Source organism: Myotis nattereri (assembly GCF_964212035.1).
Source record: "Myotis nattereri genome assembly, chromosome: 3".
In the NCBI taxonomy this organism is placed as follows: domain Eukaryota; kingdom Metazoa; phylum Chordata; class Mammalia; order Chiroptera; family Vespertilionidae; genus Myotis; species Myotis nattereri.
This window is the reverse complement of record NC_138077.1, coordinates 159,764,685-159,782,909: the sequence shown is the minus strand read 5'-3', so window position 1 is coordinate 159,782,909 and position 18,225 is coordinate 159,764,685. Positions and strand designations below refer to the sequence as shown.

Here is an 18,225-nt window from a genome sequence, read left to right as displayed (position 1 = left end):
GGCCAGGGGAAGGGAAGGAGTACCCAGCTGGCAGCCGCCTGGGACCCTACCAGTGCCTGAATTTCATGCACTGGGCCTCTAGTAAAATTATATAAGCTCTTAGAGACCAGTATTCTTAATCATATTATATATCCCAATGACAAATGCTATTAATGAATATGACTAATACTATAACCTGTTTTCAAAAGAATTCATTGGAAAGATAATATATCATGGTACATAAGAGCACTGATGAACTTACACTGACTTGAGCTGGAGTCTCACATCTGCCTTTCTTTGCTGTATGACTTAGGGTAAGCCACTTTACCTAAATCATAGGGTGTAATGGCTGAAACGTCATAAATATTCAGTGAAGGGCAAGCACTATTAAAAATACTTTTTTGATTATCTCTTAAGTGACAGGAGTTTCACTAAACTGGTGATTCAGAGACAGATTAATAACATCATGCAGTCCTTGAAGAGGATCATAGTATAATTATAAAGAAGAAAACTAAAGACAATATACATTTTAAAAAATTCAAATAGACGTAATGGCTAATAAGCTCATCATTTCATTAAACATCAGAACTTTACAATAAATGACTTATTTTGCATACTTCTGATTAAGAAATAATATAAAGACATTAATATTAACACTTCAGAGCCTTCGCTATTAATGCCTATCAAATAATCTCAATATGCAAGTTATCCATTTTAAAATCATTTTTATTGAACTAATTTAAACAGCACAGTTTTAGTTTGTGGCAGATGCCCCCAACCAAAACAAAGCCATCATGAATGCTATTCACCATATTAAAGTAATCCAGTTTGTTTCTGCAGTTGGAATATAGTTAAACCTTTGACATCACATAATCAAGCAAATAGCAGTGCATACTGTATTAATCAATGACTTTATGCATTTCATTTAAAAAATCATTTTGCAAGTGGCTTCAGCTTTATAAACAATCTCACTGACACATTCCATACTCATGCTCTCAAAATAAAGTGCCCTAAAAACTAAGCTTTTTACTGATAATAATGAATTCTATCGAGGGTTATAGAAAGGAATTGAACTTTAATATTTTACAGTATAAGAGGCAATAAGTTACTGATATCTCCTTACACAAATTCCACTCAAACTAAATAAATCCTTGATACATTCAAAAAGACATTTTTAATATTAATATGCTAGTTTATGTGCTGCAGTGCAAAAGAAGTGACACCCTAACGTTTCCTGAGCTTTAGGAAATTAACTTTTGTCTGACTACGACTCTCGATTTAAAATAGGCTCTATATTATACGAAGCCATGTCAAAATTACACAATTAAATTAAGATTTTTGGAAAACTGAAAAGATTGGTCAGAGTTATAATGGTTTAGGGTAATGAAAAAGTTTTCAAAGCAAAATTATTTACAAAACTATAAAGGATACTGTGGATCTGCATGTAGTATAAAGATCAAAGATAATCTACTGATTACCAAATGATCATAATTATTCCTCTCTTTTCAAAAATATTACACTGAAAGACTATGGTAAGTTAAAGCATTTAACATACCAACCTGTAGTTTATTAAACATTTTAACAACTTTTTCCATAATGCCCAGTAAAAATGACTAAGAGATAATATATTAAAAATCAAGAAAATAAACATGCTTTTAGGAATGTTTCTGCATGTATATATGACAGGGGAAGTGAAAATGATTTCTCATTAGAACACTCTATATCCTCAAAATTACAAAGACCGAGTTTCTACTTCAATTTTTTCTTCTGCTTGTATTATATCCGGATCAACATGAACAACGGGAGGTCGTAGGATAACTTCAGGGCCTCCACCATATATAGACTGTAGAAAATTCCATGTTTCTTCAGAAATTTGACCAGAATCTGCTCCTAAAATTAATTGTACAGTGAAAGAATAATATTTACAAATTCATATTGCAAAAGCTTTCAAAATGTAACACACACACACACACACACACACACACACACCTGCCCCAAAAGCATGAATATCAATAACTTTTGGAACAGACTCTTCAAACTACCAGCTCATATTGTTATAAGCTGCAACTTTATGGTCTGTCTTAAAAAGTCGGAGATCCTTTTTTTCTAGCTCCTATCAACAGCTGTAAAACCCTTCCTCAGAAAAATTAAAGACTGGGAGTTTTCCCACTATTTGTCCTACTTCATTAATGAATTATATCATTAAGCTGGGTTAAAAAGTGGCATAGAAGGCTAGTGACTCCATGTTCTTAACAGTAACAAATTACCAACAAGTAAATGGTAGTCGAACTTACCTTGCCTGAGCATCACACTGCCACATTTAGTGACTGCAATTTTAGTGTTATCAATAGGACCTGGAGGATCTAAGTTAAAACGAAAAACAAATGATCAAGATGCACACTTTTCATATAAATGCATCAAAGAATTACATATTTCTGTGTCTGAAATAACTGAAGGACATAACTGTATAATCAGATTGATTTTTTTTTAGTCAAATTATTATAGACAATTCTTAACTGTCTTCTGAACTTCTTTTTGTGTGTGTCTTATCTCCCCCAAAACAGATTCAGGAAGAGAGAGAGGCTCTCTCACTACCATCCAAAATCTAATAGAAATGATTTCTTAGCTATCAATTGCACTTTTGTTGCTGTTGTTTTTAAAATATAACATTTATTACTTAGATCAGCGATTCTCAACCTGTGAGTCGTGACCCCTTTGGAGGTCGAATGACCCTTTCACAGGGGTGGCCTAAGACCAGGGGTGGGCAAACTTTTTGACTCGAGGGCCACAATGGGTTCTTAAACTGGACAGGAGGGCCGGAACAAAAGCATGGATGGAGTGTTTGTGTGAACTAATATAAATTCAAAGTAAACATCATTACATAAAAGGGTACGGTTTTTTTTTTTCAATAGTTTTATTCATTTCAAGCGGGCCAGATCCAGCCCGCGGGTCGTAGTTTCCCCACGGCTGCCTAAGACCATCAGAAAACACATGTATAATTACATATTGTTTTTGTGATTAATCACTATGCTTTAATTATGTTCAATTTGTAACAATGAAATTGGGGTCACCACAACATGAGGAACTGTATTAAAGGGTCGCGGCATTAGGAAGGTTGAGAACCACTGGCTTAGATGGATCCATTGCACTTTAAATTCTATAAAAGAACAATTCCTTTGTAATTAAAAAAGAAATGATAGGTCCCTGTTCCCATCTCTGTCCCAGTCAGAGGACAGTGGTCCCACCCAGCCCCAGCTTTTTCCTTCCATCTCTGTGTCTGTTTCTTTCTTTCATTTTCTCAATCCCAGCTGCCCCTACTCAAGAACCAGACCGCTCTCCAGCCACGCTGGACATGGAGAAGAGAGACATATTTACATCTGGCGACCCAGATTCAGGGACTTGAGTACAGGGGAACGCTCGCAAGTCAGGTGAGGGGGTCTCTCCGAGAAGTGCCCTGTGCAACAGATTAAAGTAGTAAGGGCATCCACGGCATCCAGAGATCGGCTACTAACCCGGAAACACCGGATCTCAAGCAGCGCGACTACTTGGACTCAGAGGAGCCCTGCTTCTCCTCGCGGAAAGAGAGAGAACTACATGACCAAACACCTGGAGAAGAGAGATCATAGGGAGACAAAGAAAAAGCCCGCATATGAAAGAAAAACCGGCATCACCAGAAAAGGAAGTAAACGAAATGGAGGCAAGCAACCCGTCAGAGAAAGAATTCAGAGAAATGGTCATAAGGTGGATGAAAAGAATGGAAGACAAATTCAATAATATGTGTAAGAACCAAGAGGAAATGAAGAAAAACCAAGAAGAAATGAAAAATGACATCACTGCTATAAAGAACTCAATAGAAAGCATCAACAGTAGACTAGAAGAAGCAGAGGACCGCATCACTGAGCTAGAAGACAAGGTAGGAAAAAATACCCAAGCAGAGCAGCTTCTAGAAAAAAAAATTAAAAAGCAGGAGGAGAGCCTAAGAGAACTCTGGGACAACATGAAACAAAACAACATCCGCATAATAGGGGTGCCAGAAGGAGAGGAAACTGAGCAAGGAATAGAAAACCTGTTTGAAAAAATAATGACAGAAAACTTCCCTGATATAGGGAAGAAAAAACTCACACAAATCCAAGAAGCTCACAAAGTCCCAAACAAAATGAACCCCAAAAGACCAACGCCAAGGCACATTATAATTAAACTGGCAAACACCAATGACAAAGTAAGAATCTTAAAAGCAGCCAAAGAGAGACAGAAAGTTACCTACAAAGGATCCCCCATCAGACTAGCGACTATTTCTCAACAGAAACACATCAGGCAAAAAGGGAATGGAATTAAATATACAGTCATGCAAAGGAAGGGTCTGAATCCAAGTATACTGTACCCAGCAAGGCTATGAATCAAAATTGAGGGTGAAATCAGGAGCTTCACAGACAAAAAAGGACTACGGGAGTTTATTACCACCAAACCAGCAATGCAAGAAATGCTAAAGGGTCTGCTGTAAAAAGAAAAAATAGGAAACAAAAAAGGAACACAGGGGTAAAGAATAAAAATGGCAACAAACAACTATCTATCAATAATAACTTTAAATGTAAATGGATTAAATGCCCCAAAAGACATAGGGTAACTGAGTGGATAAGAAAACATGACTCATATATCTGCTGTCTACAGGAAACCCACCTCAGAAAAAAAGACGCACACAGACTGATGGTGAAGGGATGGAAAAAGGTTTTTCAGGTGATAGGAAACGGAAAAAAAGCCGGGGTAGCAATACTTATATCTGACAAATTAGATCTCAAAGTGAAGGACATAACAAGAGATAAGGAAGGCCACTTCATAATACTAAAGGGAGCAATCCAACAAGAAGAAATAACTCTGGTAAACATATACGCACCCAATATAGGAGCACCCAAATACATAAGAAATCTTCTGGAGGAGATCAAGGGAGAGATTGACAGCAATACAATCATAGTAGGGGACTTTAACACCCCACTATCACCATTGGACAAATCCTCTAAACAAAAAATCAGCAAAGAAACATCAATCCTAAATGACTCACTAGATCAGGTGGAATTAATTGACCTCTTCAGAACATTTCACCCCAAATATACATTCTTCTCAAGTGCACATGGGTCATTTTCAAAGATAGACTATATATTGGGTCACAGGCAAAGTCTCTTCAAATTCAAGAAGACTGAAATCATATTAAGCATCTTCTCAGATCACAATGGCATAAAACTGGAAATCAACTACAATAAAAACAATCCAAAAAAATCAAACACATGGAGACTAAATAGCATGCTATTAAACAATGACTGGGTTACCAGAGAGATCAAAGAAGAAATAAAAAACATCATGGCAACAAACGACAATGAAAACACAACAATCCAAAACCTATGGGACACAGCAAAAGCAGTCTTGAGAGGGAAATTCATAGCTCTACAAGCCTACTGCAAGAAACAAGAAACAATGAGAATAAATGACCTAACCCTACAACTCAAAGAGTTAGAAAGAGAGCAACAAGAAAATCCCAGCGTAAGCAAAAGGAAGGAAATAATAAAGATCAGAGTGGACATAAATGACAGAGGCAAAAAAAAAAAAAAAAAAAAAAAAAACCGAACAAAAAAATCAACAAAATCAAGAGCTGGTTCTTTGAAAGGATAAACAAGATTGATGAACCTCTAGCCAGGCTGACCAAGAAACAAAGGATGAGGACCCAAATAAACAAAATCAGAAATGATAGAGGCAAAATAACTACAGACCCCACAGAAATACAAAGGATTGTTAGAAAATACTATGAACAACTCTACTCCAACACACTAGACAACCTGGAGGAAATGGACATATTCCTAGAAAAATACAACATTCCAAAACTCAATCAGGAAGAATCTAAAAATCTCAATAGGCCAATAACTATGGAAGAAATTGAAGCAGTAATCAAAAAGCTTCCAGCAAACAAAAGCCCGGGGCCAGACGGCTTCACAGGGAAGTTTTACCAAGCATTCAAGGAAGAACTAAAAACCTATCCTCCTCAGACTATTCCAAAAAATTCAAGAGGAAGGAACACTTCCAAGCTCATTCTATGAAGCCAGCATCACCCTAATACCAAAACCAGGTAAAGACAACACAATGAAAGAGAATTACAGGCCAATATCCCTCATGAACATAGATGCCAAAATTCTCAACAAAACCTTAGCAAATCGGATCCAGCAGTACATCAGAAAGATCATACACCATGACCAAGTAGGATTTATCCCAGGGATGCAAGGATGGTACAATAGCCACAAATCAATAAACGTAATACATCACATAAACAAATTGAGAGATAAAAACCACATGGTCATATCAATTGATGCAGAAAAAGCATTTGACAAGATCCAACACCCTTTCTTGATAAAAACTCTCAGCAAGGTAGGAATAGAAGGATCATACCTCAACATAATAAAAGCCATATATGACAAACCCACAGCCAACATCATACTCAATGGGCAAAAACTAAAACCATTCCCCCTAAGAACAGGAACAAGACAGGGATGCCTCCTCTCACCACTCCTGTTCAACATAGTACTGGAAGTACTAGCCATTGCTATCAGACAAGAAGAAGAAATAAAAGGCATCCAAATTGGAAAAGAAGTAAAACTGTCCTTATTTGCAGATGACATATTATACATAAAAAACCCTAAAGACTCCATCAAAAAAATTATTAGACTTAATAAATGAATTCGGCAATGTAGCAGGATACAAAATTAACGCCAAGAAATCTAAGGCATTTCTATACACCAATAGTGAACTTACAGAAAGAAAGACTAAAAAAACAATCCCATTTACCATCGCACCAAAAAAATTAAGATACGTAGGAATAAACTTAACTAAGGAGGTAAAAGACTTATATGCAAAGAACTACAGGACACTGAAAAAAGATATAGAGGAAGACATAAACAGATGGAAGAACATACCGTGTTCATGGACTGGTAGAATCAACATCATCAAAATGTCCATGCTACCCAAAGCAATCTATAGATTCCATGCAATCCCCATTAAATTACCAATGGCATATTTCACAGATCTAGAACAAACATTCCAAAAATTCATCAGGAATAAAAAAAGACCCCGAATAGCTGCAGCAATCCTGAGAATGAAGAACAAAGTAGGTGGGATCTCAATACCAGATATCAAACTGTATTACAAAGCCACTGTTCTTAAAACGGCTTGGTACTGACACAAGAACAGACATACAGATCAATGGAATAGAATAGAGACCCCAAAAATCGACCCAAACCACTATGCCCAATTAATACTCGACAAAGGAGACAAGAGCTTATAATGTAGTCAAGACAGTCTCTTCAATAAATGGTGTTGGGAAAAGTGGACAGATACATGCAAAAAGATGAAACTAGATCACCAACTCACACCATACACAAAAATAAACTCAAAATGGATAAAAGACTTAAACGTAAGACGGAAAACCATAAAAATACTAGAGGAATCCACAGGCAGCAAAATTGCAAACCTATGCCGAAGGAATTTCTTCTCTGATAATGCTCCTAGGGCAATGGAAACTAAAGAGAAAATAAACAAATGCAACTACATCAAAATAAAAAGCTTTTGCTCAGCAAAGGAAACCATCAACAAAACAACAAGAAGACCCACTGCATGGGAGAACATATTTGCCAATGTTATCACCGATAAGGGTTTAATCTGCAACATTTACAGGGAACTCATGATGAAACTTAAGAATAGGAAGATAAACAATCCAATCAAAAAATGGGCAACGGACCTAGATAGACACTTTTGGAAAGAGGACATACAGAAGGCCGAAAGACATGAAAACATGCTCAAAGTCACTAATTATACAAGAGATGCAAATCAAAACAACAATGCGGTATCATCTCACACCTGTCAGAATGGCGATCATCAACAAATCAACAAACAAGTGTTGGAAAGGATGTGGAGAAAAAGGAACACTCGTGCACTGCTGGGGGGAATGCAGACTGGTGCAGCCATTGTGGAGAACAGTATGGAGCTTCCTCAAAAACCTAAAAATGGAACTCCCATTTGATCCAGTGATCCCACTTCTAGGAATATATCCCAAGAAACCAGAAACACCAATCAGAAAGGATATATGCACCCCTATGTATATAGCAGCACAATTTACCATAGCTAATATTTGGAAACAGCCTAAGTGCCCATCAGCAGATGAGTGGATTAAAAAACTGTAGTACATCTACACAATGCAATACTACGCTGCGGTAAAAAAGAAGGAACTCTTGCCTTTTGCAACAGCATGGATGGAACTGGAGAGCATTATGCTAAGTGAAATAAGCCAGTCAGAGAAATATAAATACCACATGATCTCACTCATTTGTGGAATATAAAGAACAACATAGACTGATGAACAGGGACAGATCCAAAGACAGAGAAACAGTAATCAGACTATTAATCCCCAGAGGGAAAGTAGGGGAGGGTGGGAGTAAGGGGAAGAGATCAACCAAAGGACTTGTATGCATGCATATAAGCCAAACCAATGGACATGGACAACAGGGGGATGGAGCATGGGGGGGGGGGGGTGGAGGAAGAATGGGGGAGGATGAGGACACATTTGTAATACCTTAAAAAAAAAAGAAATGATACATTCTTAATTTGTTTCAGATTACCATTACTTAAACTATAACCATTAAGAGCTTTATAAAATAAAATGTTGGAATGCATCTTTTTTAATTGAATTGAATTTATTGGGTTGACATTGGTTAAAAAACCCCTACAGGTTTCAAGTGTACAACTCAATAAATCATCTGCACACTACATTGTATACCCATCACCCAAAGTCTCTTTCTATTCCCATTTATCCCATTTGCTCTCCCACCGCCTCCAACACCCTTCCCTCAGGCTATCACTATACTGTTGTCTGTGTGTTATGTGAATATATTTTTCTTTTTTTGCTTAATCTCTTTACCTTTTGTTTCACCCCACCAAAAGGTACCCTTTTTTAATTTAAGAAAACACCTTATTTGTTTTCCACTTGAATACAAAAGTACAGTGCATGGTCATTATCAAAAGCTAGAGAAAAAAGGTACAAGGAAGACAATAGACCGTAATGCTGCTATAAGAAGATAGGCAAACTGTTTTAGTATCTGTGTGGTCTTTTGCCTTTGCATATGTTTGCCTATTTTTTAATACAAAAGGTTCAAACTATGCATACTGTATTGCAATTTTTTTATGTATCAGTAACACCTTTATTTTTAAATTACTAAATACTGTCACAAAAATTATTTGTAAAGTCCATATAGTATCCCATTATAATGCACAAACCATAATTTAACCAATCTTATTTATTGTTGGTGGATTTTTTTTAACTTCAATATTAAGATCACAGACTAATTTTGTTTACTTCCTTTATTCTTGCTATGAGTATAATTGATGAAACAGATTTAAAAATTCCCAGAACCAGAATATAAACTAGAATATAAGATTCCCTGAGGGCTAGAATCTTTGTCCATCTTGTTTACTGATGTAATCCCAAGTGTATATAGATATCCAAAAAATATTTGTTAAATAAATAAAAAATCGGCTCGGCCCCGTGGCTCAGTGGTTGAGTGTCGACCTATGAGCCAGGAGGTCATGGTTTGATTCCCGGTGGAGGCATATGCCTGGGTTGCGGGCTCCATCCCCAGTGTGGGGCATGCAGGAGGCAATCAATGATTCTATCTCATCATTGTTGTTTCTATCTTTCTCTCCCTCTTCCTTCCTCTCTCTCTAAAAATAAAATAAAAGAAAAAAAACATATTAAAAAAAATAAAAAAAAATCTGCAAAGAATTTCATTTTTTAGTTAACCACTTACCTCCATCTTTACCCTTCACAAAACTTTCCCATTCTCTAAACCACTGCATACTGATGCAATAAAAAGTAGCTGGAGAGTCCTCCTCTTGGAATGCTCTGTTGAGCTATATGTAGGGAGGAAAAAAATCAGTCACCTAATATTTAGAACTTGCTTTATAGCAGAACAATACAATCATCCTACTTCAGTCTCTGATAAAGCCAGTTTCTCATACACGAAGAATGTGTACACTGACGCTAAGTTATTTTAGTACTAGCATACATGACAACATCTATTAAAAAACAATTCTAGCCCAGCAGGTATAGCTTAGAGGTTGAGTGTCAACCTATGAACCAGGAGGTCCCTGGTTTGATTCCTAGTCAGGGCACATGCCCAGGTTGAGGGCTGGGACATGCAGGAGGCAGCCATCATTGATGTCTGTCTCTCTCTCTCTTCCTGAAATTAATTAAAAAAAATATATATATATATATATATTTTTTTTTTTAAAACACAATTATAGGTTATGTCTTAAATTTTAGCAAGTACAAACTGAAGGGACATAAAATATTGGATAGGTGAAGACATTCAAGGCAAAGTCTTCAAAACAATAACTACTCTACATATATATTAAAAATATGATGGCCCTAGCTGGTTTGGCTCGGTGGATTGAGCATCAGCCCATGGACTACAGAGTCTCGAGTTCAATTTCTGTCAAGGGCATGATCCCCAGATGGTCCCGGTAGGGGTGCAATGTGGGAGGCAACCTATCGATGTCTCTCTCACATCGATGTTTCTCTCTCTGTCCTCCCCCTCTTCCATTTTCAAAAAATAAATGGAAAAATATCCTCGGGTGAGGATTAACAAAAAAGAAAAAAAATCTGATAATAAATTTTATTTAAACATACAATAGCCACTGTCTATGTATTACTTGTGTTCACTTAAGATACTAGTGGACATGTTGCAATTACAAACACCATGCGGCAATGAATGATCTTATCTATGTCATTTCACAGGCAATCCTATCTAATAAAAGAGAAACATGGTAATTAGCGTACAACCGCTACCCTTCCCATTGGCTAATCAGGGCGATATGCAAATTAACTGCCAGCCAAGATGGCAGCCGGCAGCCAGGCAGCTTGAAACTAACATGAGGCTTGCTTGCTTCAGTGACGGAGGAAACCAACATTCCCCGCCTGCCTTGCCAGCCTCTGAGCCTGCAGTTTGAAACATTGTAACAAATATAGAAGCTAAACAAAACCCCAGAAACCTGCTTTCAGGGATCTCAGAGCTGGAGTTATACATTGTTTCGATTATAGAACCCAAACAAACCAGATACCTGCTTTCAGCAGCAGAGGCCTCAGAGCTGGAGCCAGAGCTAAAGCTGGCCCAGAATAAAAAAAAAGAAGAAGAAAAGGAGCAGTTGGGAGCTTCAGCCCTCAGCCCCTCACCCAGACTGGCCAGGCACCCCAGTGGGGACCCCCACCCTGAAGGGTGTGTGACCAGCTGCAAACAGCCATCATCCCCTCACCCAGGCTGGCCAGGCACCCCAGTGGGGACCCACACCCTGATCCAGGACACCCTTTAGAGCAAACCAGCCAGCCCCACCCATGCACCAGGCCTCTATCCTATATAGTAAAAGGGTAATATGCCTCCCAGGACCGGGATCAGCAGAGCCGCGAGGCCTCCCAGCACCGGGATCAGCAGAGCCGCGAGGCCTCCTGGCACCGGGATCAGCGTGACGGGGCAGCGCCCAAACCCCCTAATCGCCCTGCGGCTCTGTGTGTGACAGGGGGCAGGGCCACAACCTCCCTATCCGCCCTGCTCTGTTCGTGACAGGGGAAGGCGCCCCAACCTCCTGATCAGCCCTGCTCTGTGCCTGATACGGGGGAGCTCCCCAACCCCCTGATCGCCCTGCAATTCTGTGTGTGACAGTGGCGCCGCCCCAACCCCCTGATCGGCCCTGCTTTGTGGGTGACAGAGGGCGGTGCCCCAACCCCCTGATCCGCCCTGCTCTGTGTGTGACAGGGGGCGGTGCCCCAACTCCGCTATCGGCCCTACTCTGTGAGTGACAGGGGGGAGCTCCTCAACCCCCTGATGGGCCCTGCTCTGTGTGTGACAGGAGGGAGCTCCCCAACCCCCTGATGGGCCCTGCTCTGTGCGTGACAGGGGGGAGCTCCCCAACCCCCTGATCGACCCTGCTCTGTGTGTGACGGGGGGAGCTCCCCAACCCCCTTGATGGGCCCTGCTCTGTGTGTGACATGTGGGAGCTCCCCAACCCCCTGATCGACCCTGCTCTGTGCGTGACAGGGTAAGGAGCCCCAACACCCCTGATGGGCCCTGCTCTGTGCGTGACAAGGGGCAGTGCCCCAACCCCTGGATTGGCCCTGCTCTGTGCGTGACAGGGGGTGGCGCCGCAACCTCCCCATGGACCCTGCCTTGAGTGTGACAGGGGGCGGTGCCCCAACCCCCCAATCGGCCCTACCCTGTGCGTGACTGAGGGTGGCATCACAACCTCCCAATCCGCCCTGCTCTGTGCATGACAAGGGGCGGCGTCCCAACTCCCCAATCAGCCCTGCTCTGAGCCTGACCAGGGGCTGCACCTAGGTATTGGGCCTGCCCTCTGCCACCTGGGAACAGGCCTAAGCCAGCAGGGCGTTATCTCCCGAGGGGTCCCAGACTGCGAAAGGGCACAGGCCAGGCTGAGGGACCCCCCCTTCCCCCCGAGTGCACAAATTTTTGTGCACCGGACCTCTAGTATACATATATGTATAGGATAAATTCTCAAAAGTGGTGGTACAGACCCCAAAGATGTTCCACTCCTTCCTCTAGTCCTAAGATCTAAGGAATGGGTATGTGACTCAACCAAGGCAAAACTCTATTAGAAATGGAAATCTTCAGAGAAGTGACCTAATGGTTAGAAGGGGGTCTTTCCAATGCCAATTTTGTTAGCTGTATACTAGGAATACCTTGGTTCCTGAATATCTGGAGGTGTGGCTATTCAATTTTTCTTTTCAATAATTTTTTTTTTTTTTTTGCTTAAATTAGCCATTTCTGCTTTCAACTAAAGAAACCAGTTGACAGAAAAACTGGTATAGTAAGAGAGGTAGAGGCAACAGTGCCTGAGGAAAATGAAGGATATTTGGAATTTATCTAATTGTAATAGGGTGAAAAGATAGTGAGATGCCTAAAAATATTTCATGATGTGTAACTAAATGCCCACAGTACATACTATTGGTGGATGAAGACATCAAGTTCAGATCATGTCTCTCCTATAATCAAATCTAGTCAAAACCCTACACTGCCCCCAAAGATCCTTATAATCAATCGTCCAGAAGTACCTCCATGATCTGGCCCCATAATTTGACTTCAGCTTCTAATACTCTCTTCCTCATTTATTCACTGTGGTCACATGGACCATTGTTATTCCCAGAACCAAGCAGACAACATTCCTACCACTCAAAGCTTTTACATGACTATCCCTTCCTTTTGCAAATATCTAAATATCTCCCTCACCTCCTTCAAGTCTTTGCTTAAATGTCACCTTTTCAATGAGGCCTATCTTTATCATCCTATTTATAATTGAACCTCACTCTACCCCTCATCACTGTACTCCTGATCTCTCTGATCCTTTTAGGTATTTTCTATTTCCATAGAACGCATCACCTTTTAATATATAATGTACTACTTATTTATTAAATGTAAGTTCTTTGCGGTCAAGGATCTTTGTGGAACATGAAGTGGCTGCTTCCATAGAACAACGAAAGGCAATGAAAAACATGGCTGTCCCTGATGGTTAACAAAGAAATCAAAGCATGTTTGTCTCAAGGTATAGCATTAAAGTTAGGATTTTCTGTGATATACAACTTATCCCTACAGAACTGAGATTTCTGAAATGTAATGTCAGACTAATTCTGCCAGACGAATCTATTTAATTCATAGCATTACCAGGTTTGGACACTTTCATGACTTTGTCTCTGGCATTAGGATGTTTCTTCCTTAGGTGTCCAGGTGGGGACTTTTTGAATTTTAGTTAAGTACAATCACTCAATTAATTAATTAATTAATTAATTAATTAAATCAATCAACTAATTAATTAATTTTAAATGATTTTTTTTCAAAGACTGGCTTTATTTATTTGTTTGTTTTTTAATTCTCACCAAAGAATATTTTTCCATTGATTTTTAGAGGGGGTGGGGGAGGGGAGAAACATCGATGTGAGAGAGACAAATGGATTGGCTGCCTCCTGCAACCGAGGTACGTGCTCTGGACCAGAATCGAAGCCAGGACACTTTAGTCTGCAAGCCAACACTTTATCCACTGAAGAAACTGGTTAGGGCCACTCCATTAATTTAAAAGCATCTGTTTACCTCCAGTCCTGAGAAATTTCTCTAAAATGTTGCTCTAAAAGTAGTTCCTGCTCAATATTCTCTCCTAAAATTCCTATTAAAAAAACATTGGATTCTATATCAATACAACATGTTGAAACTGTTGTCTTCCATCTGTTTATCCTTGTACTCCATCTTAGGAGAAACCCTTTGCTAGATCTTTCAGGACACTAATTTGCTCTCCAGCATTATTTATTCTGCCATTCAATCACTCTGTCTATAGAGTTTTGTTTTCAGGAAACAGCATCCTTATGTATCTCCCTAAGGATCAATATTTATTTTAGCCCTAGCCAGTTTAGCTCAGTGCATAGAATGTGGACCTGCAGACTGAAGGGTTCCAGATTCAATTCTAGTCAAGGGCACATACCTCAGTTGAAGGCTTGATCCCCAGCCCTGGTCGGGGAGTGTGCAGGACGCAACCAGTCAATGTGCCTCTCCCACATTAATGTTTCTCTCTCTCTGTCTCGCTCCTTCTTTCCTCTCTCTCTCTCTCTCTCTCTCTCTCTCTTTCTCTCTCTCTAAAAAAAAAGAAAAAAAAAAAGGAAAAATATCCTCACGAGAATTAACAAAGAAAATTTTATTTTATGCATAATTTAGAAAATCATAATTCTTTCTAGGTATAACAAGCTATCTAAGAGAATACCCTCTCTAACTGACCCAAATGCCCACATTCACTGCTTTATTCAAGCAGACACCTTTATGTTTGCTGCCTTATATGGTGTAGGGAGAGAATGCTGAAGTCCTTATTTGTATCTGCCACTTCCAAGCCTAAAGCCTATGTGGTCATTTCATGTGGCCTTTGGCTTACTTCTTCAATTTGATCCTATCTGCTTTTATAATTTTTCAGAAACTCCACTTAACCTCCAGTCCACCAAAGGCACTTATTTTTGTACTCCAGTGTTATTTTTTATGCCAACACATTGTTTAAAAAAGGTGGGGGGGATGGAATAAGATGAATCTGGACCATACATGAAAAGCTGGAGCTGTGTTACTGACAGCAGCATTTTGAGGAGACTTACTTCTTACAACCTAGATAAATGGAACTGTACTAGTCCTTGTCCATAAAACCTGGTTGTTCAGCTCTCCCTGATGATTCTGTGACAGACTTTCTGTTGCTTGCAATCAGGGAACACATCATACTAAACTCACTTTGTGGAAACTAGGTATATTTTATAAGTAGAGAGTCCCACAAAATAATATTATATTTCACAAAGGGATGGAAGTAGAGAATGCGGTCTGGGAAAATAGTTACAGAAAAACACTAACTTAAGGAAATCTATAATTTACGACTTCAACAAGGAGATTTCTTACCAGTGCCAATCCATAAAACAAAATTCATTACCAATTCATGAAAACAAAAACCCACAAAGAGAGAACTTAACTCACTACATTGTTGTGACTTGCACTGTTAAATAATCAGAGCACTTAAAATCGATTGCAACTTTCATCCAATCATTTCATTAACATAATACATTCTGTTGTCAGTTCTTTATCTTTACCCTAAAGCATATTTTTTATTTGAAAAGTACCACTTTATTTACCCGAATAAAAATTTCCAATTCAGTTTTTCTTCTTTTTTCAATTTTCTCTGCCTCAATTTGGCAAGTGTGACAAATGTACAGATGGTTGACAGCTGGTCCTCCTCCATACCTAAAGCATAAAAATTTTGTAATTATGACAATCTTGAAAAAAGCTGATGCTCTAGCAAATTTGTCTCCAACTTTTAGTCAATGGTTAAGTACCTAGTAAATAAATCCTTACAGAAAAATTCTCAGTCATATTTAAACTAATGTATAAATCAAATAATCCTAATGGTTTGACGTTATGTTTATCAGGGTCAATGACTTTATCAGTTTATTAACTAATAACCTGCTTTACCTGTATTTTAACTTTCCCTTATAATTACTTCTGCTACAAAAATATGTTTGAAGCCACAACAAAACCAAGTAAAAGAGGTAGTTTTCAAAATTAGCATACAACATATAAATCTTACTTATATAGCCATAGTCTTCATCAACTTTTAATCAGAAAGAAGCTTCCCCTGACCTTTCAACTAAGAATTTATGGAATACATTATTTTCAATATTTCACTAAGGAAAACACAACAAGGAAATTACATGTGAATGCTTTAAAATAAAATTTAAAACTTTAAAATTTAAGAGTTATATATCACAGAATACTTTTATAGATTCAGATAACCAGCACGTAAGAATTAGAATTAATTATCTAGGCTATAAAATCTAGTGACTCACACTCTGAATAAATGAAGGAAAAAGGGAATATTCTACCTAAGCAACATAAAACACAAAAAGCATATATAAAATAATCCAATTTTAACGAGTTCCACAACAAACTGATTTTTGCGATACCATATTGTTTGATTTAAAAAAAACAAACCTGCTATATAGGTTATCCCAAATGTTCTGAGGCAGCATCAAAACCAGGTCTTCAATATAACTAGCTTTTCGTGGAGGAATACCTAAAAAAATGTTTACATGGGTCTATTTCATTTTTAATTGCTTTATATTACTCTCAAAGGTTAAACTCATTTTTTAACTGATTAATCATTGGCATTTTTCATCATTATTCTTGAAACCCCTCCAAAAAAGTTAAAAATTAATAAGTATAAGCATTTTTGGTGATTATGCTCCTAAAGTTAAGTGTATTTCTTGAAATAGAGAAATATCAGTCAACCAAGATCTTCAAGTATTTAAGTTATGTATACTTTACTAAGCCTTGATTATGTTTTGGGGGGAAATCAAAGATAAATAAGAAACAATCGCCGAAACCGGTTTGGCTCAGAGGATAGAGCGTCGGCCTGCAGACTGAAAGGTCCCGGGTTCGATTCCGGTCAAGGGCATGTACCTGGGTTGCGGGCATATCCCCAGTGGGAGATGTGCAGGAGGCAGCTGATCGATGTTTCTCTCTCATCGATGTTTCTAACTCTCTATCTCTCTCCCTTCCTCTCTGTAAAAAATCAATAAAATATATTTAAAAAAAAAAAAAAAAAAAAGAAACAATCTTTCCTTCATGGAGCTTACAAGGTAGCAGAAAAAATGAGGCACTTACAGAAATCAATGTAATAAAAGCCAGGCACAGACAAATGGCATAAAAGATTCACAGGGAGATTTAGAACAGAAGGAGCCTTATGTTAGTAGTTCAAGTTTGAAAATGAGACAAAAATTCACATAATGATATATTTTCAAGGTTTAGAAATCCAATACAGGATATCCCTACTATCTCTTCATTTCACTGAAAAAACAATTAATGAGAATATCAATTCTTCAATCATGAAATATAATTAAGTGCCACACTAAAGTGTCATTTTTCATGGGAACAAACATTAACATAGCCAATCACAAAGGCATAAATTATATTTAGCAAATAACTATATGAGGTTTTTTGTTAAATTCTAAGTACATTTTTATACTCATGAGAAGAGAGAGCCTTTCATTTAGACAAAAGGGATAGGAGCCACAGATACAGCTGGTAGCTGGGTGCCTCCTGGGTGAGAAAAATTATCTATATATATAAAAGCTTAAGCAACCATTACGAACAAACTACCAGAACGACCAGTCGCTATGATGTGCACTGACCACCAGGGGGCAGACGCTCAATGTAGGATCTGCTCCCTGGTGGTCAGTGCACTCCCACAGCCAACCTCCAGCAGTTGGCAGGCCCCGACTGCCTGATCAGGGTCAAGCCCTGGGCTAGAATGGGGAATTGGGGGTGGGTGGCTGGGAGTGGGTGGCGGTGGACATGGCCCCTTTCCCAGGGGGTCCGAGGGTCGGCTCCCTCCTCAGACCGGTGGCCAACCTCCCATGGTCCCTCCCCCCACCTCTGTCCCTACTCCCCCGCTGGCAGGCCCCGATTGGCCCTGATCACTGGCCAAGCCTAGGGACCCCACCCGTGCATGAATTTCATGCACTGGGCCTCTAGTGTGTAATATAAGTGATCACTGTGTATCTTAACTGGTTGTTGATGTATCTGTCTCTACTATGAAATCAAGAGCTTTGAGGACAGAATCAGTGTCTTTGCTATTCTCAGGT

General features: G+C 39.0%; 1 protein-coding gene across 1 annotated transcript in view; it reads right to left on the bottom strand.

Annotated features, from left to right (window-relative positions):
• Positions 1 to 456: 456 nt before the first annotated feature.
• Positions 457 to 18,225, bottom strand: part of USP33 (ubiquitin specific peptidase 33) — a 75,759-nt gene continuing 57,990 nt past the window's right edge. Inside the window, exons 20-24 of the mRNA XM_081088442.1 lie at positions 16,574 to 16,655; positions 15,718 to 15,826; positions 9,816 to 9,918; positions 2,274 to 2,342; positions 457 to 1,869 (exon numbers count right to left, since the gene is read on the bottom strand). Coding sequence (XP_080944568.1) covers positions 1,712 to 1,869; positions 2,274 to 2,342; positions 9,816 to 9,918; positions 15,718 to 15,826; positions 16,574 to 16,655 — 521 coding nt within the window. The 3' untranslated portion in view covers positions 457 to 1,711. The remainder of the gene's footprint in view (positions 1,870 to 2,273; positions 2,343 to 9,815; positions 9,919 to 15,717; positions 15,827 to 16,573; positions 16,656 to 18,225) is intronic.